Source organism: Mchenga conophoros, linkage group LG15 (genome assembly GCF_057382185.1).
Source record: "Mchenga conophoros isolate Kocher_MC1m ecotype Shallow Benthic linkage group LG15, M_conophoros_male_GT1.1, whole genome shotgun sequence".
Taxonomy (NCBI): Eukaryota; Metazoa; Chordata; class Actinopteri; order Cichliformes; family Cichlidae; genus Mchenga; species Mchenga conophoros.
In genome coordinates this window covers 21400969-21423571 of record NC_140540.1, presented here as the reverse complement: position 1 = coordinate 21423571, position 22603 = coordinate 21400969, and the positions used below count along the sequence as shown (strand labels likewise).

At 39.5% G+C, this 22603-nt stretch overlaps 1 protein-coding gene across 2 annotated transcripts in view; it reads left to right on the top strand.

The window, feature by feature from the left end:
• The window catches only part of msraa (methionine sulfoxide reductase Aa), a 58879-nt gene extending 39995 nt beyond the window's left edge, over positions 1 to 18884 (top strand). For both annotated transcript variants that reach the window (XM_085246089.1, XM_085246087.1), the window contains exons 5-6: positions 1839 to 1945; positions 18116 to 18884. In XM_085246089.1, the coding sequence (XP_085102215.1) occupies positions 1839 to 1945; positions 18116 to 18286 (278 nt within the window). In that variant the 3' untranslated portion in view covers positions 18287 to 18884. The remainder of the gene's footprint in view (positions 1 to 1838; positions 1946 to 18115) is intronic.
• Positions 18885 to 22603: the final 3719 nt, after the last annotated feature.

Genomic DNA, 22603 nt, shown 5'->3' with positions numbered 1-22603 from the left:
CATTCGTCTATCCTGGCCTGAAAGGAGACGCTACCGGTAGACTGCATCTGACAGCATCTGAGCCAGCCAGACTCTGTCTGTCTCTCTCATCATGGTCACCTAAATGCACAGTAATGGCAGGTTTTGTAATAAGGCAGATCGCGCTAACATAATATGCACTGTTAGTTGGTTATTTACCTGCCGCATTAACGGGAGAGGACGTGCAGACGTTACCGCTGCTGCTGGGTTGAGATTCACGAGTCCAGAGCGGAATTAAAAACACGACATTCATTTAAGGTTATCGTGTGTTTTGTGAGCAAATGTTTTTGCATATTCGTAGTGTTTCCTCCCTTAAAGGAAATCTCTACTTTGCAAGTATTGCAAGTCGCCCTGTTGTCATCCGTTCTCGTAAAGTATAACCAAACTTTTGAGCGTTTGAGCCGCTTAGGCGCCGTGTTCCCTGCCAGGTAAATGACGCTCCGCAACGTGGTGACATCATTTGGGGCGACTGGAATCGATAAGGGAATCGTTTGCAAAAATGGCAAACAATTCCAAGGAATTGAAACAGTAGGAACCGGTTCTCAACAAGAACCGGGTTTCGATACCCATCCCTAATTCCATGGCCCTGCAACTCCTTTAGATATAATGTGTAGCAAGCTGAGTGCTTTTGTCCTCTCTTTTTATCACCCCACCACAAAATAGTGTAAATTCTTCCCACAGTATCAAAAAAAATTACAGTTTTCAGAAACAGGTTTTCATTCATTCACATATAGGATAAATGTTATTTTATCTAACATACATTACAACAAAAAGATATTATAATATGTCAGCATACTGAAAAGTAATGAAGCGTGTAAAAGGTCATATTTCTGTAATGATCCTCATCTTATTGAGAGAAAAATGGGAGCTGCTGCAGCTGGTGTTTTTCCATGCTTGCTTTATGTGGTCCTCAGTGTTGCTGTTTATAGAGACACAGCAGTCTCCTTGATAATCTAACATCCCTCTTGTTTTTTTTGTTATTATCATCACATTTAATTATTTACTATTAACTTTATCCTGTCGTTTTGGCAGAAGGGTCTAAATGTTAAAATAACTCATGTAAATGCACTTTAGGAGTCACATTTCCATGTATACAGGCTTGTTCCTTTATATTTCTGTAACTCTATAATTTCTATAATATGTTTTTGAATGCATCTGTTATCTTTGTACTGGCTGCAACTGTGAGTCACGTCTAAATAAACGAGACCCTTCAGAGCCACAGGGTCCTGAAAAAGCTGCTCCAGCATTAGTTTGAATTAGTTTGAAACATGTCATTTTTTGTCTGCTGCTGCTTTGAATGAGAGGCATAACATGTTTAGGCAATCCCTTCACATAAAACTTCCTGATAAAAACATTTAATGTACTGATTTAGATTTGTTATGCATGCCAATGTCAGCAGCGCAGGTGCAGGTAAAGCTGATGATATTTGCTGTCAGTAGGTGGATGAAATATCTTCAGTCACATTGGAACATAAATGTCTGCACCTGCGTGTGCGTCACAGATTGACCCACACACATTGCCATCATTAGAAACCTTTGAGTTAACCAGACGCGGTTGTCGACAGGCTGACAAGATGACAGTTAAATGATGAAAGGATGCACGGCGAGATGATCAAATCAGTCAAAAACAGCATTCAGTTCCACCAAGACAGACAAGTCATATTTTTGGAAATGTTGTCAGCTGTTGTTTTCAGATGATGTGACGTTCCCTCTGCCAAGAACTGAGGACAACGGCACCTCGCGTCAGCTGAAATCGTCAAATCTTGATTTTTGTATTTATTTTTTTGGTCTGTTTTTTTTTGCGTGTCTGTTTTTGTGCAGGGATGCGTCAGGGGAACGATATTGGGACGACATACCGCTCTGCCATCTACACCTACACAAAGCAGCAGCTTGAGGAAGCTCTGGCCTCCAAAGAGCAATACCAGAAGGTACACGAATATATCTGTCATTTGTTTTTATGACTGGGTGATTTTAAATGCCTTGTTTTTGTCTCTTTGCCTTTAAACATCATATGCTGATTTCAGAAGCCTTTATTCTGGATTTGAAAAAAACCCAAATATGCTAAATGATGAAAAAGGCTGCACGGAGAGACATCCCATAAATATGGGATAGATAGTGACTAGAGGCCCGTTTCCCAATATGTAAAGTGAAACAACAGACTTTATTTCAAGCATATCTGGAACTAAAAGTAAAAGTCTTAAATGGTCTTATGGTCAGCAGGTGGTGACTCCTCTGGTTGTCTATATAAAAACTACTCTACTTCTCATGCCCACAATGCTCAAGTCTCAAGTCTCTGTTAGCTTGTTCTCCTTCCATGTGCTTCCATGGAAAGCCAAAGGCAGACAGAGCAGATCAATGGCAGATCAATGGCTATATATAACACTGATTATGTCAGAATGTTTGTTGAAGTGGGTTGCAAAGAGGATTGCAGATGCATAATAACTATAGTAACAGCTTAAGCAACATGGTATATGTGAGATTTGATAACTGGATGTGTAGAAGCGTCTCATCAGCCATGAGTTGTCAGCTGCTGTGTGCTTGCACTGAAATGAGCTGATCTGCCGGGATTGTGGCTGAGATCAACACAAACTAGTCAGATTAACCATTTGTATTCGTATTCCTGCACAGATATGAAGAAACAGAAACATTTCAATTTTTTATGCATTCATTAAAAGAAACCCTCCAGCATATGATGTAAAGCCAGTAAAGCCCTGCATCCATGTAAGCGCACCCTTTGTCTCCTCATCCTCCATTTGGATTCTTTTTTCTTCCTCCTTGTTACTAACTTCCATTTACCAGCATCCCCCTCTGCTTCTCAGCCCTCTTTCTTGCCGTCTGTATCAGAGACTTTTGACTACAGTGTGTGAATACTGAAACATAATGGACCTGTCGGTGTGTACATGCAGCATTCTCCATATATTTCCATATGCTTTTAAAGTCTGCACACACAGAAGATGTTCACACGCTGCCTCTCTCAAACGCTCCTGCTGAGGCTTCTCCACCACCATCCCACCAAAGGGCTTGTTGCCATGGAAACTGACGAAGAAGAGGTTACTTTATTCTACTCTATTCTATTCTAGTGTAGTCTGGTCTTCATTAAAGGCCTTTTTTCACCCTGTTTGCCCTTCCTTTTCTTTCGGAAACCTTTTTTTTTTTTCTCTCAGCAGAATTTGTCTCAGAATCAAGCACTTGAATGGGCTGAATGGAGTGCAGTCGTTGGGGTTTCATAATGGTTCTGGTTATGCTGTGGCTTTGTGCGTGTAACATGAATATCAAAAACAGCTCGTCCAGCAGAAGGGAGAAGTAATAATGTGGGAGCATTCATTAACAACAACCCAGTAGAGAGCCTAAGACATCAGAGTGGATTGGGAACATGGTGAGAGGTGGGGGATGAACCCTACTCTTACCATAACAACTGAAAAACATCAACTAATGGACATGTAATGATACTAAATTGTCCCGAAGTTAAGCTTCGTCCATACACAGAGAAGGCCAATGTGATTGTCTTTATTGTTTCATGTCAGAAATTGTGTTTGTACCAGTTTTCTTAGGCAGCTTTTCCCCAAAAGCATCTTGAGTTGAAGATAATCATAAAATGTATCTTGTGTTATATTTACTGGACATTTAGCATTAACTGGAGTAATAGTTGAAGCTTGCTGAGCTGAAAACAAATGTAAGAGGTTGTCAACTGATAGAATTTTTTTTCTTTTAAATTAATGTTTTGTTTCACAGAGCGCTGAGTTTAAATGTTAGGAGTTGAGTCCCATTAGGTGAACGCTGGAATTCGAGGTCATAACAAAGTACAGTGGGGCAAAAAAGTATTTAGTCAGCCACCGATTGTGCAAGTTCCCCCACTTAAAATGATGACAGAGGTCAGTAATTTGCACCAGAGGTACACTTCAACTGTGAGAGACAGAATGTGAAAAAAAAATCCATGAATTCACATGGTAGGATTTGTAAAGAATTTATTCGTAAATCAGGGTGGAAAATAAGTATTTGGTCACCTCAAACAAGGAAAATCTCTGGCTCTCACAGACCTGTAACGTCTTCTGTAAGAAGCTTTTCTGTCCCCCACTCGTTACCTGTATGAATGGCACCTGTTTGAACTCATCATCTGTATAAAAGACACCTGTCCACAGCCTCAAACAGTCAGACTCCAAACTCCGCCATGGCCAAGACCAAAGAGCTTTCGAAGGACACCAGGAAAAGTATTGTAGACCTGCACCAGACTGGGAAGAGTGAATCTACAATAGGCAAGCAGCTTGGTGTGAAAAAATCAACTGTGGGAGCAATCATCAGAAAATGGAAGACATACAAGACCACTGATAATCTCCCTCGATCTGGGGCTCCACGCAAGATCTCATCCCGTGGGGTCAAAATGATCATGAGAACGGTGAGCAAAGATCCCAGAACCACACGGGGGGACCTGGTGAATGACCTGCAGAGAGCTGGGACCAAAGTAACAAAGGTCACCATCAGTAACACACTACAACGGCAGGGAATCAAATCCCGCAGTGCCAGACGTGTTCCGCTGCTGAAGCCAGTGCATGTCCAGGCCCGTCTGAAGTTTGCCAGAGAGCACATGGATGATACAGCAGAGGATTGGGAGAATGTCATGTGGTCAGATGAAACCAAAGTAGAACTTTTTGGTATAAACGCAACTCGTCGTGTTTGGAGGAAGAAGAATACTGAGTTGCATCCCAAGAACACCATACCTACTGTGAAGCATGGGGGTGGAAACATCATGCTATGGGGCTGTTTTTCTGCCAAGGGGACAGGACGACTGATCCGTGTTAAGGACAGAATGAATGGGGCCATGTATCGTGAGATTTTGAGCCAAAACCTCCTTCCATCAGTGAGAACTTTGAAGATGAAACGAGGCTGGGTCTTCCAACATGACAATGATCCAAAACACACCGCCCGGGCAACAAAGGAGTGGCTCCGTAAGAAGCATTTGAAAGTCCTGGAGTGGCCTAGCCAGTCTCCAGACCTCAACCCCATAGAAAATCTGTGGCGGGAGTTGAAAGTCCGTGTTGCTCGGCGACAGCCCCAAAACATCACTGCTCTCAAGAAGATCTGCATGGAGGAATGGGCCAAAATACCAGCTACTGTGTGTGCAAACCTGGTAAAGACCTATAGTAAACGTTTGACCTCTGTTATTGCCAACAAAGGTTATGTTACAAAGTATTGAGTTGTATTTTTGTTATTGACCAAATACTTATTTTCCACCCTGATTTACGAATAAATTCTTTACAAATCCTACCATGTGGATTCATGGATTTTTTTTTCACATTCTGTCTCTCACAGTTGAAGTGTACCTCTGGTGCAAATTACTGACCTCTGTCATCATTTTAGGTGGGGGAACTTGCACAATCGGTGGCTGACTAAATACTTTTTTGCCCCACTGTAAAGTAAACCTATTTAATGTCTGTAAGGGCTGATAAAAGGGCAGAATTGACAGTATTGCTGTCACATATCTTCAGACACTTAGCTGAAAAACACGGGATCTATAAGAAAGAAAAAATAATTGCATATAAATTAATAACTGATTTAGATTTTTGTGTAGCAGGCTGATAAAATGCAGCTGGACAAGACGAGACAGGGCTGCAAGAGACAGGCACACTTGGGCCGTACGATTAATTGAATTTGAATCTTGATCAAGACTTTGGCTTTCCACAATTAAGTGAACACGATCGAGTAATATTCAAAATGCATGCTCTGCCAATAGACTGCAGATCTAACGTGTTAACCACAGTGGTTCCCTGCATCCTGCAGCATAAAGTTTCCGCAATCAGGAACACGACATCAAACAACAGATATACAACAAAACTCAAATGTCTGGAACGACAAGAGGCGGCGAGTTTGTCCCTCAAAGCAGATCGTCATCAGTTGTTTGGAAATGCTTTGGCTTTATGGCCAGCGAGGTTAACCAAGGACACATTGAAATCACTAACCAGTCACCAAAGTTATGTATACAATAAACATGGTGAGTAACAAAGGCTTCAGGAACATAGTGAACTTACCGGCTGTATAGTTTTTCAAAAGCAGAAATTAGTGTTGTTTTTACACGACGGTGCAATAAAAACATTTTTGTGTCCATTTGAATAATAAATCAAAATGTGATCACTATGTATTTCCTTACCATTCTGTACAGTCAGTGTGTGTTGAATAAGATAACAGAGTCGTTGCAAAGATTCAGTTAAATGAGGATTTTACTGGGCAGGATGCAAATTGATCCAGATATGAGTGGAAAATGGTTCAACTTTCATCAAAACATTTGCTGGAGTGAGGCTGGAGGCACATAACAAAATGAAATGAAGTTTTTGTCAAGTGGTTTTCCACTAGAGAAAAAAAAATCTTATTATGGGCTGAAGACCCAGCCAGCCCACTTTTTATTTATTTATTTTGTGGAAATTGAGTCACCATTTTTAACAATGGACAGACATTGTAGGTGAGTGACAAACAGGTAGATGGTGACTTGTTTGCCTGCAGGCTTTTAGCACATTATTGCAAATATTCACTCGAGTCAAACAGAATCACTAGAGCAGCTTATGGATATTTCACACATGTAAGATTTGTTGTATGCCAGATGTTATAAACACAAGTTTTAGATCCTAATATTTCATGGATTCCAGAGGGATGCAGAACCAGTGGGAAAATGCAGTTGGCTGTGGTTTAATGTGACTCCCTCTTCGATATTACACAATTGCATTCAAGATAATATGTATATGATGCATTTTTCCTTGCAGATCTAATACAATGGGCATGTCCTTGTTAAAAGAGATAAAACTATGGTGAGGTCTCCTTGTTTTATTCCCAAGCTAACTTCTTTGTTTCGAATGCTCAAACATAGGTTTGCAAACTTGTGTGTGAATAAATACAACCCCCACCTGGCAAGGCGGGAAACAAAAACCTCGATGCCAACACTTCCACTAATACACAGATATATCAAAATGTAGCCGTCTGCCACGGCATTAATGTGTTACACACTCCACTTATGTCCAGAAGCTCTTTCTTATCTGTTGCTGTGTGACCTTTTTCTCAGCACCCGCTTCTTCCAAAAATGTAAATGTGTTTTAGACATCTTTGGATTTAAAAAATTAACCATTTGGATTGACATTTTATTTGACTGTGAAATGGTTAAAATCAGACAGCCACACAACATCCCAGCCAGGAATATATTTTTAAGAAAACATTTGGTTTCACCATTTACATATATATAGATATAAATTATGTTTCTCATAGGATTACGTTTCTGTGTCTTGCATGGTGAACTTACCTGTTTGAGCCTCTGTGACACTGAAAAGCTCTTGTTCTCAGATGCTGAGGTGGCATGGTGGTGCAGTGGTTAGCACTGTTACTTCACAGCAACAAGAATGTGCGTTAGGTCGTGCTGGCTGTCACATGATTTTGCAGAAGTGTTGAGGAGGCAGATATTTCATATGTGTCATTGGGAGACGATGTTTTTTCACCCTTTAGTTTGAACCAGATGTTAACAAAGTTGTCCTTTATAGACACGCTTTTGCTGGGTGGGAAATTTCTCTCTGCTGCAGCACTAAGCACAAGACCTGTTGTGACTTTTCATCATGGCTTTCCCCAATTCCTTCAGAACTCCTTACACATCCAAGACTATACTCAATGTTGATATTAAACTTAAACTTCACCTGCCCTGTAATATATGTTTCAGGTTATTGTTTCCTGTATTTTATTTCATTATGTGAAGTATTTCTTAGGCTCTCAAAAAGCCCTGTTTTAATAATATGTCTTATTAATAGCATTTTTATATTATTTTCTACTTCCTCCCTCCATTTACATTGTCGAGTAATTACAGAGACATTTGATGGATGGATAGATTCCTCTATAAAAATCTCTTTTAGGTTTTGTTTCCTCTCTCATTTTTTTTCTCACCAGATTGGCCACCCCACCTCTCCCATCTGTGTGTGCGTGCGTGTGTGTGTGTGTGTGCAAGCAGTTGGCCTATAGCAAACAGACTCCATGCCAAACCATCTGGGTCTTAAATCTGTCCTCCACGAAAATCCCTTTAGTTGCAAAATAACGCACACACACGTATACATACACTGAAGGTTAGATATTGGGTCTGCAGTCCTCCATATGTAATGTTTTACATAAAGCTGCAACAGTTTTAAGTTTAAGGATTCCCCTGCCAAAAATCAGGCTAAATTTGAATTATTTAGTGTCTTTTTCCCCCCTCCTCATTTTGAGATAGTAGATGCATCGTATTCCAGTGTTTACCTCTGTGCATTAAATTGGCACGCAATGGTACAGTGCTGTCTTTAAAATATTTATGAATTTATGCCCCCCCCCCCACCAAAAAAAAAAAAATCTTGTTAAAGTCTTTGTCTCTGCATCCACAGTGGCTGTGGATGCTCACGCCAACCGCCTACTTTTTCTCTCTTCTTTCAAACAAAGCGAGAATGCAAACTGCATCACAGCACTGAGGAATTTCCCAGGACGTGCCTTTCAGACACAAACTGAATGTTTATTGCCTTATTCTACACGTGCAAGTATAAAAAATGTAGAGGGGAGAGCAATGCGGAGATAAAGTTTAGGCCAGGACTGGTGATAAAGAGAGATGAGAGGGTTAAAAGAGAAGAAAGAATCTGGTTAATTTGGTGTCAGGGTATTGACTACTTTCGCTTCGCCGCCTGGCTTGATTGTATTGTTCACACAGAGAGTGATTGGGGAATTTGGTGTGTATATATGTGTGTGTAAGGTACAACAGCACTGCAGTAAATTACCTTGCAGGCGGCTGGTGGTTGAAAGCATGAAAGGAGCCTCCCCTTTCTTTTCTTGCCTCCTACCCATCATTAGGGTGTGCACTGCGTCTAAAATGGCAGGTGGAAGTGGTGTGTGTGTGTGTGTGTACCCGCGCACACTTGCATGCTCGCTTTATGTAATAATGTGTGCTCGGACTGTGGGTGCAAGCATGGGTGCTAAAGCAGTTTGTACTCATTGTTCTGGCACCTCTTTCTCTCTTGATGCACCTCTCTGGCTACATTTTCTTTTCATGAACATTCATATATCCACTTCTGAACACAAAATAGCTGTTTTCCCCTTTCCTATTTCCTTTTCTTTCCATTTCTTCTTTGTCTATGAAATCCCTTTCTAGTTCTTTTAACATGCCAGCTTCACCTTTTTTCATTCCTCTCTCTGTTTCATGGGTGCTTATCAGTGTTGTTCACGTTTTCCTGCTTTACCAGAGCAGTCAAGGTATTTGCATTCCAAATGAGCAATCTACTTCTCTGACATGCAAATTAATGGATGTGAATTATGCATTTATAGCAGGCTGCTAACAGCAGCAGGACCAGCACAAACAAATGCAATGAAACACAGTTAAAGATGCCACTACAGCAGCATAATGGAGAATGCAGACATTTTGGGTATTACAGGTTTCCTCCTCGAGTTATTGTTAGCATGCATATTTTTGTCCAGTAACCAGTGTTTATTATCTCAGATGAAAGCTTACCTTTTTGTGTGTGTGCGTGTTAAATAATCACAGTTGGCTTGAAAAGCGACTTTAAAAAAATTCAACCAGCAGATCATGAAAAGAACATATCACAATGAGTCATGATAGAAGGTTACTTAGAAGGAGATTTAGGTCTTTATGAGGTTTATCTTCCTCTCATGGAGCACAAAAAGGATATCGTCCATGGTTTACGTGAAGTGTGCAGGAAGCAGGACATGTTGACCTCATCCTCATCTGATGGTGATTGCTTTGTCTAACCAGAGCCATTCTAGGAGAGCCATTACACTTCCATTAATCCCATTTGGGGTTCAGCAGGGGGTGCTATAGAGCTATAGAGCCCATGCTCAATGAGTAGGAGTAAATGGAGCTAAATGGCTAAAGTAATTATTTACATGTTTCTACAGAAAATAGCCCATATTTTATTTGAGTTTTCATAATTACAATATAAGTGTTTCTGATTTGAAATAAAACAACCTCATGCCCATTTAGTTTTTCTTACAGTGAAGCCAGCTTTGCGTATAAAACACCAGCATTCTGCCTAATGCATGCTGATTGATCAGTTATGATATTTACAATTCCCTCAATAGCACCCATTTCCGAATGAAAACGAAAACAGATGTTCGAAGTGTAGTTAAACCACAACAGAAACTTCCGAGCTCGCATAAGAAACAGCTGGTTGTGGTGGTTGATGGTGACTTCTATCAGAGTTAGCGGCTGCTCGAAATTCTCCACAGATGCTCATTTCGTCATTCGTCATCTGAAACTGGCAGAAGTTGTAAAGTAGCTCATGGTGCCGTGCATCCTTAATATTCACTGTAAGGTGTTTTACTGTAATCAAAACCTGTAAAAAGTCTAAAAATGCAACTGTCTGTTGCTTCATTTGTTGAAAACATGATGGACAATTCCAGAAGATGTTTTTAACATACATTCTTCAGTGGCTGATAAGGTCTGTTATCACAAAATTATATAAACATATAAATCTGTCAATGTTCACTCTGATAGTTTGATGATTGACTGTGCTGGAAATTGTACAAATTTCAAAAAGCTACTATGTTAATAAAGATTTGTCTTATCTTATCATTTTATATTTACTTAAAGATCAAGTCATTTCCCCCCCATAATTCTCACTATTTCAGCTGACTACATTCCTACTCTGCTCATGGTAATGTGATATTACACACATAAGTGTGTCAATGTGATTCTAAAATGATTCAGGTTGACATACAGCGCCTTCAGAAAATGTCTTGCGTAGTTCAGGGTTGCAGTGCATGTGTGGAAACATTTTTAATTTTAACAAAGCAGGCAAGAGGTAAACAGGAAGCCACACAGCCTTACAGGTAGCACTGATTAGACAGTTTGTCATCGAGCATCATTAAGACCTGATGTGGAGAAATGAAAATCTGGTTATTGGCTTCAGGTTTCGTTGCACTTTAAAGCCCCTAATGTATTTGGTTTTGCAAATAACTCATACAGAAATGATTCATTGTGAGCTCTATTAGTATTATTTGACCCCACATAAACCACAGGTTATAATAATACCAGGGAGATGATGTAAAGCAGTTTGAGTGCAGAATTCAGACACAGCAGACTCCAGCTTTGACTGTTTTTGACTGTCTGGTTGTGACGTGCTGAAACTCATGGTTACCATGTTACCATGGTTACAAAAAGATTTCACATAAATATATGCATACATAAATATATACACACTTATTGATAAGATTGCATCGCAAACAGTTCAGATTCACCACAGAGATCACACGGGAGGATTGTCTTGTAACCCCATAGTTGATCGGCGCTTTCGCACAACAAACAGCGACTCTCTTTTTCAACTGGTCTCCATAGCAGAGTATGAGTGACAGCTCTTACACCAGCTCAGAAAAAGAGCCATAAGCACCATTGTTACCATGTGAGTTAAATGTGAACGCTAATTGTTTTGCAGTGTGTAGTGTATCACAGTGTCAGTACAAAAATCAAAATTAATAATATATAACATTAATATAACAACATCAACAAAAAGCAAGGACATGAACCAACTGGACCCCAGGGTGGTTTTCATTGTCTTGTTTCTCTTTGTGGTTCTTTAATGACGTTTGTTTGTTTTGTTGCACAGTGCTTTGTGACTACATGTCTTTGAAAAGCACCTTAAAAATGAACTTTCCAGACTTAGTTACCATTTAACTAAGTCTGGAAAGTAGCCGGCATCATGCTCCGTCTGTCACCCACCGTGTTTTCCTCCTGTTTCATGTAGTTTATCTTGCCCACTCTGGGGGGCCGTGCTGCTGGCTGAGATATTGTCAAAGAGTATATTTGTATGGTAAAATGTGGGAGGATTACTAAAACTTGACACTTAAAAGTCTTTTGCATCAATTCCATTCAACAGTTATCTGATTGCAAATTTCCTAATGTGTTCAAGAATGAATGAAACTTCAGGGGAAACGTGGTCGTGTTGTCCTTTTACATTTGTTCATCCCTTTTTCTATCACAGTAACTGTTAACGTTGTTATCTGTTATTTGTTGTGCTGTTCTGTTTGGGTTTCAGCAGGGATGCATTCATCATCCCCACATATATCAACACTTCTCTTTTTGAGCCACACATTTCTAATGAGGCGTTTGTTTACCTTCGGCAGTTGGATAAAGAATAAAAATGCTGTATATAAAGTGGGACACCTGGTCACCCTCGGCTGAAGCCAATTTTTCAGAGTTTCCGGTGTAGCCAGCAGATATCTGGGCCAAGATTTCCATTTCCACCCACTGGTCATTGTTTACAAATGCAGATAAATAATTAAAAGCTAAATCATTGTCATTCGATAGCCAATAGTTGTCAGATGCATCTTGGAAAATGCCATCTGTCTTGTTATCTAAACACAGATTGTTTGCCAGCAGTCGACCAAAGCCTGCTCAAAGGCAACTGGTCAATAGTACTTCCACTACAAACACAACCCTTAAAGCTTCTGGAACAAAACATTTGCCTCTTGCCTACAGATTCTGCATATTCATATACAGAATCATTTGTCCTGGCAACACTTTCCCAATCACTTAACAAAGGTCACGAAAGACGTCAGACTGTGATCGGTCAGCAGTCAGTCATGTCTCACGGCCAAGTCATGGTAAGAATTCCTGAAAAAAATGTCAGAACCTAAAAAAAAATCGAATTTATGGAACTGTGAGCACACAGCTCCCTTTACAGATCACAATCAACTTCAAAATGTTCACACATAGTCCGCCCACTACACTCCCACAACCAATGGTCAATGCAAGTCACTCATGAATATTGATGTGCACATTGTTCCTGTGGAGAACAGAAGCAGTGTTAGAAACAAAACATAGTTTGAGAGGCTGATAGCTGCCAGAGCTTTTAATCCACTTGGTGTTTGTAATTCTACTGTAGGCGCCGAGATACAATCTCACACTCGGTAAGTAAAATAACAATTCCAAGATCTCCACTTGCTGATTCAAGGTAATTCCTTTATTTCTGAACGTGGCTGAGATTTAAAATCAGGATATTTGGGGTTACTGTAAAAGAACCAGACTTTCCCGAATCTGCAGCTTGATGCATCCATATATGTAAGTACAGGTGTGACAAAATATGGTTTTACTTGAGCCTGTCTTTCCCCACCAAGTATACTTGATAGCTTACTTAATATTATTCTTTTAGTCTTTTTTCCCCTTCTGTGTGAAAGAATAACGCCATTCACGATTCATTTAGTAGTCTTATTTTGAAAGTTCTGATGCTGATAACACTTCCTTTCTGTTTTTTTCTCTGCTGGCTGGTTCACTGGGCAGATTGCTCAGTTTTATTCAGCTGCTCTCCCAGAGAGGTTCTCGTCCTGCAGTCAGATGTACTCCAACTCCACCATCTGGGACTTCATCTGGCAATGGTAGTCCTTGTTCTGCTTTAGAGGTCTGCTCCAAACTGGAAGAACCGGGAGCAGGTGGAGATCTGGTTCATGCAGGGCAGAACAAGGACTACCAGTGCTTATTGCAGTTCAAGATGGTGGAGTTTGAGTTCGTATGAATGATAGGATAGAGAGGCAGCTAGTTATTTTGTCACAAATTACTTGGGAAATAAATGATTTTCAAAGGAGTCAATGAAAGCGTATTTTGGGGCATATACTGATGTAGAATCTATCCATAAAACTCTGGTTTCACTGACAGCAAATACTGATATTTTTAGTTTGTATCTCACCAGTTTAACTGACCAGAGCGACTGTGTCATGACTCCTTGTGGTGACTCTTATCACATGAGTGACAGTAATGTGAAGAAAACTGAACTAGCTTGCTGTAGAAAAGAAGAAAGTCACAGCAAGAAAATAAACTGGAGAGCATCAGACAGCAAACAGTCAGAGACAATCTGTCGATATCGTGTGGTGAATCCCACCCCTATATATCTTATGTTATGTTTGATATGACATAACTATAAACACTCAAAAGATAATTACAAGCTTCTAAAAATAAACCTGCCTACTGTACTTGTGAATCCAGCTCACCAGCCTGAATCACGAATGGCTGCAGCAGAAAAGAGAATCCCGTTCTGACTAACTGCTGCTGTGCTATACCTCCACCCTTCTTACTCAAATTAAATTGTGGTGTCAGTGCAGTCATGGTGGGGAATCTTCACAGGAAGCAATGAATCAAACAGCAGTGAGCAAACTGCATTAAGAGCAGAACTTGCCGGCGTCACATCTTTTGTGTCTTTGTTTTTGTTTTGTTTTTTGCTATAAAAGCTGCTTAAACCCTCTGGGTATGTTTGCTGACATTTTCTTCAACAACTGCCGAGTGCTGACGTCAATGAAGTTAAAATGGTTTGCAAACAATTACCTCTCACTAAGTATTAGAGGCACCAATGTGTGAAATTGCAGCTTTAGTTTGATTGTTTTTGTACTAAAAATAAAGTGAGAACTTTTTAGTATTTCCCCAAAGAGTTCTTTGTGTTCAAACTGGAAGTGCAGTCCAAACAGGGGCTTCACATTATACCTATTTGCCATATCATCAAAGTAATCGACTGGTAGATGTCAGCGCACCAATATATCCATTCAGACAGAAGCTGCTAGAAAGAATAGTCCTTAAGGACCTATTAAATGAACTATTGTGTTTTTCTTTATTTTCTCTCATATAAGATATGTGATAAAAAAAAAAAGTCATGACACTATGTCCATAAAATCATAAACCTTACCTGATTTGAATTTGGCTGATTTCACATTCAAAGTAATCTTGTGTCCAGGCAGATGCCTTTGCAGCTGCTATTTTTAAGCCAATCCCTTTCTGACCGCTTGCACAAACAAACCTGAAGGTCATGTGGTCGTGATGAGAGATCTCAAGCTGTAGAGTCTGTGAGCATGCTGGTTTTTCCAGCATTCATGGAATTGAATGCACCGTGAATGTATCCTGCAGGGAGAAACTTGAAAGGAGAAGTATTTTAATGCACATATACCACCACGTAGTACATTAAATAGTAGATGCTTTTGTTTTGCTATACCAACACAATGTCTGCTTACCACCTGGATCTGGTTTTCATTTGGGTGTGATGGTGGGTTACTGAGTAGTACTGTTGCCTTCCAGCAAGAAGATTCTGAGTTTAAACCCTTATTTGGAAAGTTCAGTGTGGAATTTGCATGCTCTGCCTGTGCCTGTGTGGTGATTCCTCCCAAAGACATGCTTGTTGGGTATATTGGGATTCTAAACTCGCTGTTGATGTGGCCTAGAAAAGAGCTACACGAGTGCCAGTTTATCCCTGTTTTGCTTTTTCTTCCCGAAAATGAAAATCAAGTTGATGGACAACCTTTTTACTGAACCATATTCAAAAACATGGAACATGACTCCTACCAAGTGATATAAAACTGGCAGCTGCTTTGGAAATCATCCCGAAGAACCCTGTAAGACGGCCTTGGAGATAGCCATTAATTACTATCTGCAGTATTGCTTGTTTGTATGGTACTAACAGTATAAATTCCTGAGGGCTACCCGTCAGCAACCTACTAGATGGACACATGAATTTGAAAATTCCAGGTGACATCCCTTCACCTCATTCTTGAGTTATTGCATTCACAAATTTGGGTGTCCACACTTCCTGCCCACCCACCAGCCGGGTGACAACAATACCCCACCAGCCTTTTACAGCTAAGAGGTTAAAAATGTATGCAAATGTAATACACTTGGCAGTAAAGGGTCAAGGCTAATGAAAACCTACCCTCCTCATCTAAGCACATAAAAAGAGACGCATGACAAAATGTTAAAGGCTAGACTTCAATTTATCAAACACAAATGTCATTGGGAATTTCTTTGGGATGAGTTTTTTTTTCTAATTCCTGGTTTTAAAGGCCCAAACTAACCTGAATCAGAATAAATTGATGGCTTTCAGGAACTGTAACCCAATCATTTAAACCAATCTTGTACCATTACACTCTGGCTGTTGCTTGTCAAGGCCCAGTATCAATGAAACTGCATTCAGACCAGAGCAGAAGGACCCTGCTGTGCTTCAGGTCCAGGTCACCTATTTGAGGCCTTTGGGTCTTTGGCTAATGACAAAAACACTGCATGGGGGAATAAAAGCAGGGAAGGACGATGGATGCAATCGCCAAGCTAAACACTGATGAAGCGTGTAGTTACATGATGTTGAATCAAAGTGCTTTATTTTCCAATAAGTATCAATATGTCTGTGAAGCTCATGGTACTTAAATAAGAAATATAATATTCAGTAAAAGGACTAGATGTTATATTAGCAATAAAACTATCAAGAGTAAAACATTTTACTGTCGCATTTTTTCATTGAATATCATTAATTACAAATGTCAGAAAATACAGATTTTTTAAAAGATTTGTGTTTTTATTTCACTGTGTTTATAACATTATCAAGTAGAAAAAGCCACATAAGCCATAAAATCACAGGATATGGAGCATATAATCAAACTGTGGATTATAGTATGTTTCCATTGGAGTAGCTGCTCAGAATGTTCTGAAGCACTGAGTGCTTAAATAATTAACCTCATTGTGTGGCTTTCAAATAAAATTTTAACCAAATAAACATGGAGGGAGTTTGACATAAATAAACCAAATCCAGCCTTCGTGAAGATCCCGAGTTGAACCATGAAAAATTGCTCTGTTTTATGATTATTTAGGTTAATTAGCATAAACCTAGTGCAGTGGCTACAGGGGCTCTGGGTTTGTATTCCTTTTAGCAGCTTTCATGTCAGGAAGAATAACAGCAGCTCTGCAGATAAAAGGCTAAACCTGTAAATGTTCTGCCAAATTTATGTCTCCCAACATCTACCGTAGGGTGCGATCCAATAAAAAGCCTCATGATGTCTGTGCACATGCTAAAAACACACACACACATCCCTCCATCAGAAGCAAAAGTTTCATCGTCTTCATGCCTACCGTTTCTCTGTCTTTTATTTAACCCACACGCCATCTGGTTGAGTAATTTTTATCACAAGGAGGAGAGGGTGTCATCACCAAATGATTACACACTGAATGCGTGTGAGCGCATTGTCTGTTTTGTAGGTACCGCCCCACCTGGAGCTGAATAAACACATTCGAGAGAGACAAGATGCTAATAAGTACCTGCAGAAAACAACCTTGATAAGATGAGTTCTGCTCAAAGTCAAATCATTCTTGCAGTTAAATTGGTTCGGTGCAGACTAACAAGAATATTTTTATTGATGAATGGTGGGAAACTCAGTCTCAGCATCTATCCCTCCTGAGTTTGAGGAACCTGATGACTCTAACTTATTTTATAAATCCAGTCGAATTTATTAGAGTCAGTGTGTGATTGTCACCATATCTGTTTTTGCTGAACTGAATTGTGTCTCTGGGGTAATGTACTGTATATGATTTGCACTGCTAATATGAGATTATTTCAGTGAATTTCAACTTGTTTGTTTCCATGTCACACAAAAGGGCAAACCAAAGTCTCTGAGTACACAAGTTTTCATATCTGCAGAAAATAACTCTTGAGCAGCTAGAAAGATATGCTTTTTTGTTTGCATGGTCAGATAAAGGCACTCTTGAGCATTACAAACTTTTTTTTTCCTTTGCAGGATGTTCTCCGTCACCTCGTCTCTCTGCCTGTTGTTTGTCTTCACTGCTCTTTTGAAGCAGGCAAAGTTTCTTTCAGAAAGGACTTTTGGTTTCTAAGTTCCTCTTTAGCTCCCCTAGTACCACGTTAGTGTCGTTTAACGCCACCCAACAAAAGGTGCACCAAGTTTGAAGGCCGAGTTAACATCCCCAGTCTGTTTGAAGGAGTGTCAGTAAGAACATGATTTATAGATATACTATTTAAAATAAATTAACCAAAAAGTAATGAATTAAAGTAAGTGTTTGGGTCAGATAAAAGCTGCCTCAAGGTGGAAGATTTGGAAACCACTCAGTTGTACAAGTGGTTCTGTTTTGTCTGTTTTGTCTTTTTTTTAAAAAAAAAGAAAGAAAACCGGCAGAGATCACTTTGCTGTTTTCAAGAAACGATCACAAACTGATTTGGATCCATCAGTTTGGGCAGGATGTGGATTAGCCTTGGACTGCTCATATCTTCACAGACATATTCATTTTCATTTCATAATGACCTGTCCAGTAATTTGTGATTTTTTTCTTTTCTTTTTTCCCCTCTGTCTTTTAGGTACTAACACAGGCAGGTCACGGTTCCATCACCACAGAAATTGCTGAGGCCAAGCAGTTCTACTATGCTGAGGACTACCATCAACAGTACCTGAGCAAAAACCCCGATGGATACTGTGGACTGGGAGGCACAGGTGTCGCGTGTCCGATGGGAATCAAGACGAAGGCCTAGACAGCCAAAAACAGCCGAGAAATATCTCTGATCTGTCTGCAAGGATGCCGCAATGGATCGATTTGAAAGAGAATATTCACTAATGCAAAAAGTTTTGTGTTTCAGATGGTTAAATTCCTACCATTTGACATATTTTATGGACTTTTTTTTTTTTTTTTACATCGGATTATAGTCCACATTTATCTGATGATTTTTTTTTAAGGATCAGTACCTGCCAGATGTCACCCTCTGACACAACATAAACTTTGAAAGCCAGTAAAGACTCTTCACAGTCTTTTGAAAAAATCTTTTGAAAAAGGTGTAGTCCAAAAAAAGTTCTGCGACACATAATCAATGATGAAATGCTGAGTAATTTCATGCATCCTGAAAAGGTGGTGTTTAAAATGAAATCTTGTCAGAGAGCAGTGAAATCCTGCACAGCATTAAGAATTGTTAGTGTGTGGAGTGCTTTTTCACTGTAGTAGTTTGTTTAATCAGCTCTTATAATTTGCAACTGCTTTGGGAAAATTATACGTTTGTTGCTTAAGTTCCTTTAAAAACATATTTGAGAGTGGGCTGCTGTCTAAAGACTAAAAGGAATAAAACAGCTTGAGAACTTGCTGCGTCTTTTGTGTTTTATGACTTTTACACTGCCCCGTGTGTATACTACACATGCTTTTTTTTTTTTTTTTTTTCTAGATATGAGTCATTCTTTACAGGTAAAGAAATCTCACCATTCCACAGCTGAAAGAAACTTAACAGGTCTGAACAACACAAACATATTACAGAGTGTCATCTTTTATTTAACAGAAATTAACCCAAGAATACAGGAGCGTGCTTCCATAGAAGCTAACAGGGTAAGTATTTGCTGCTAATTGTGAGCACCTCTATAAAAGCCAAAGCTTTGACAGTTTGCTGGTCTGGAGGATTCAGTTGTGTGTTAACACAATGCCACAGAGGATGGACATCAGTGACCTTAGAGAAGCAACTGTTGCTAACCATCAGTCTGAGAAGGGTTACAGTATAAGGTCATTTTCAAACAATTTAGTTGACCATTCTGCAGTGAGAAAGATTATTCATACTGTACGTGTAAAACATTCAAGATAGTTGCCATTCTTGTCAGGAGTTGAGGTCAGAGAAACCCAAGAGCTACATCTCAGCAAACTCAGTTAAGGACGCTGAACTAGTACGGCTTGTTTGGAAGAGCTGCTATCAGAAAGTCTCTTCCCTCTCAAAAAAATAAAAAGCAACACAGTTTAGGTTTCCAAAGCTGAATCTGAACAAACGACAAGACTTTGTCCTTTGGAATCAAATTGGAGATGTTTGGCCATAATGCGCAGTGCCACCAAACACAGCATACCAACACAAACACCCCACACCAACTGTCACAAGCGCAGTGGTGAAGGAAGGTCTGGTGATTTGGGCTTGTTTTGCTGCCACAGGATCTGTGCACCTTGCAGTGCTACATGAAGTCCTCTGTATACCAAAGTATTCTAGAGTCAAATATGTCTGCTAGCCAAAACTAAGTTGAAAGTAGGCCATGGAAGAGGACAGTGACTCCAAAAACACTGACAGATTTATAACAGAATGACTGAAAAAGAAAAGAATCAAGGTGTTGCAATGACCCACTTAAAGTCCAGACCTCAAACTGATTGAAATTCTATATCAGAACCTTAGAGTGTTGTGCATAAATTAATGCTTGTAAGCATCAACACATTAAAGCACTGTAAAGAATCATAGACCAAAATGTGTCCACAAGGATGTGAGGGACTGATAAAGTCATTCAGGACATTATTACTTAATTCCTGCTAAAGAATGATGGGGTGTACAGTACTTGCCTTTTTTACAATGCTTTTGCATTTTGTCTAAATTTTTGTTATACAAGTCCGGCTGCAATATTTGTTGCTATCTGAGGTTGCAATTAAATCCTTTTAGAACCTTATCAAAACCAGATGTATTGTCCAGTCACTTCGATGGATCCTGCAAAAAGAAAGAGAGAAACAAAGACAGTGTTTAATGTTACAGGTTCACACAGATTGGAGGATTTTTTCCACCACGAGTGCCTGACCTTCGTTTAATTAAAAAAAACAAACAAAAAAAACAAATTCTCACTTAAATGTGCAGCAACCTATAAGATACAAACAGCAGATATCATGCTTTTAAATGCATTGGAACACTTTGGTTTGCTCTTTTGTTTGGCTTGTGACTGCTGTGTTTCGGGTTTGGGATTATGGATGACCTCCTTACTCTGATCTTTGCCTGAAGCGATGTTGCAAACCGTGACTTGTCTGTCATCACTGTTAATCTCCAACCATTTGTGTTTGTACAGTGAATGTGTGTGTTTTGATGGTAAAGCTTGGACACAGACACACACACACCAGCAGGAGGAGGAGGATGCATTTTGGTGCCAGGCACTCCAAAACTTGGCATCACCATCACAAAGCAAAAGAGATGGAAGAGATGAGTCTCTTTGGAAATGGCAGAGCGCCACCTCTGAGGATCTGTGCTGTGTTGGATCACCTCCATGGTGCTTCAGGACCACAGCTCGACCGGCTTTTAAAGCCAAATCTGACCACTATTTTTGGAATGGAGGAGTTTATCATATGAGATTTTGTTCAAATGTGCACCATGTTTAATTAGGTCCAGTAAGACCTAAAACGTGTATTCATGTGTGTGCCTTCAATTCTTATCAAATTTTTTTTAAAAAGATCCTCAGAGGTGTTTAAAAACTACTGAAAGAGCTTGTTTTTTAATCTGATTGGTTAATATCTTCACCTTTAAAAAGCCAATAAAAACAAAATGCATCACCTGCTAAACGTATTACTGTTTTAAAGAAAAGCTTCGTTTCTTTTTGATGAAGAACAAACTCAAAGTATCATGTTTGCTTTCAAGAAGCAATTAACCTTTATTTTAAAAATTGGACACACTTTCTTGTAATTATGAGGAATATGTTTCTTAAAATTATTTGGTAACATTCAGATCTTCAGGATGTGAGAAATGATAGCCACAGACGTTTCTGGAGACCTACAGCATTTAACCCATTCTGTTCCTGGTCTGTGCACTTACTGCAATTTTTTAGCTGGCTTTCTTAACTGGGTTGCTACATTGATACAGTAGTAAGCACTGTTGCCTCACAGCAGGAAGGTACTGTCTTGAATCCAGGGTGGGACGTTTTTAAAAATACTTTGCATCTTCTCCCTGTGCCTACACCTGTTCCTTAATTTTAGGTTAATTGATTCCATGGTAGTAGTGAAAGGCTGTGATAGACACCTATCCAGGGTTTACCCTGCCCCATGGTACCTGAGATAGCCATGTGACCCTAAGTGAACTGTAAGACTTTCACTAATATTAGACATACTATTATTGACCAACATTGGAGATTAGATATATATATATATCCAGTGAGTGACTTGATAGTGACTCAAATCTCACAGGGGAAAAGAGCATATTATTATCTCATATTCTACATGAACTGGCACGCATCATTTTCATTTATATAATCGCCATTGCTCACACTCTGCCACAGAATATGTTCCTGGTTAGATTGTTGGACTACGCTGTCATCCTGTGGCGTGTTCAGTGTAGCGCATGAATCAAGCCCAGCGGTCAAACCCCATATTTGGTCCAATTTGACAGAAACTTCATATAAAAGATCACAGGAGATTTATCCAGACTTTTTTTTTTAAATAGGATGAGATCAGAAGCCAGTAAATCAGAATATGACATCAGAGATAAATATCAAAACAAATTATTTGAAAATTAGTTATAAATTAGGTGAGTTATGGTGATTTTTATTGTGGACAGTGCTCCTTCCTCCTACCATATGCGTACAACATGGCAAACGCAATGAAAAAATGCAATTATAGATGATTTATTGTATTGAATGAAGAATTAAGAAAACAATGTCTCACGTGTCCTTTCTTTTAAATCAAATAATTTATGAAGTTAAGGAAGAGTAAGCGGTCCATAATCCATAATCCATAAGCAGTCCATTGTCTATAATAAGCAGTCCATAAAAAAAAACAAAACTGTTTCAGGTCTATGATAAGCACAATTCAATTAAATTCAGTTCAATTAGATTTTATTTATACAGCACCAAATCACAACAACAGTCGCCTCGAGGCGCTTTATATTGTAAGGTAGACCCTACAATAACACATACAGAAAAAAACCCAACAATCATATGACCCCCTATGAGCAAGCACTTTGGCGACAGTGGGGAGGAAAAACCTGCCATTTAACAGGAAGAAACCTCCTGCAGAAACAGGCTCAGGGAGGGGCAGGGCCATCTGTCACGACCGGTTGGGGTGAGAGAAGGAAGACAGGTGTGGAAGAGAG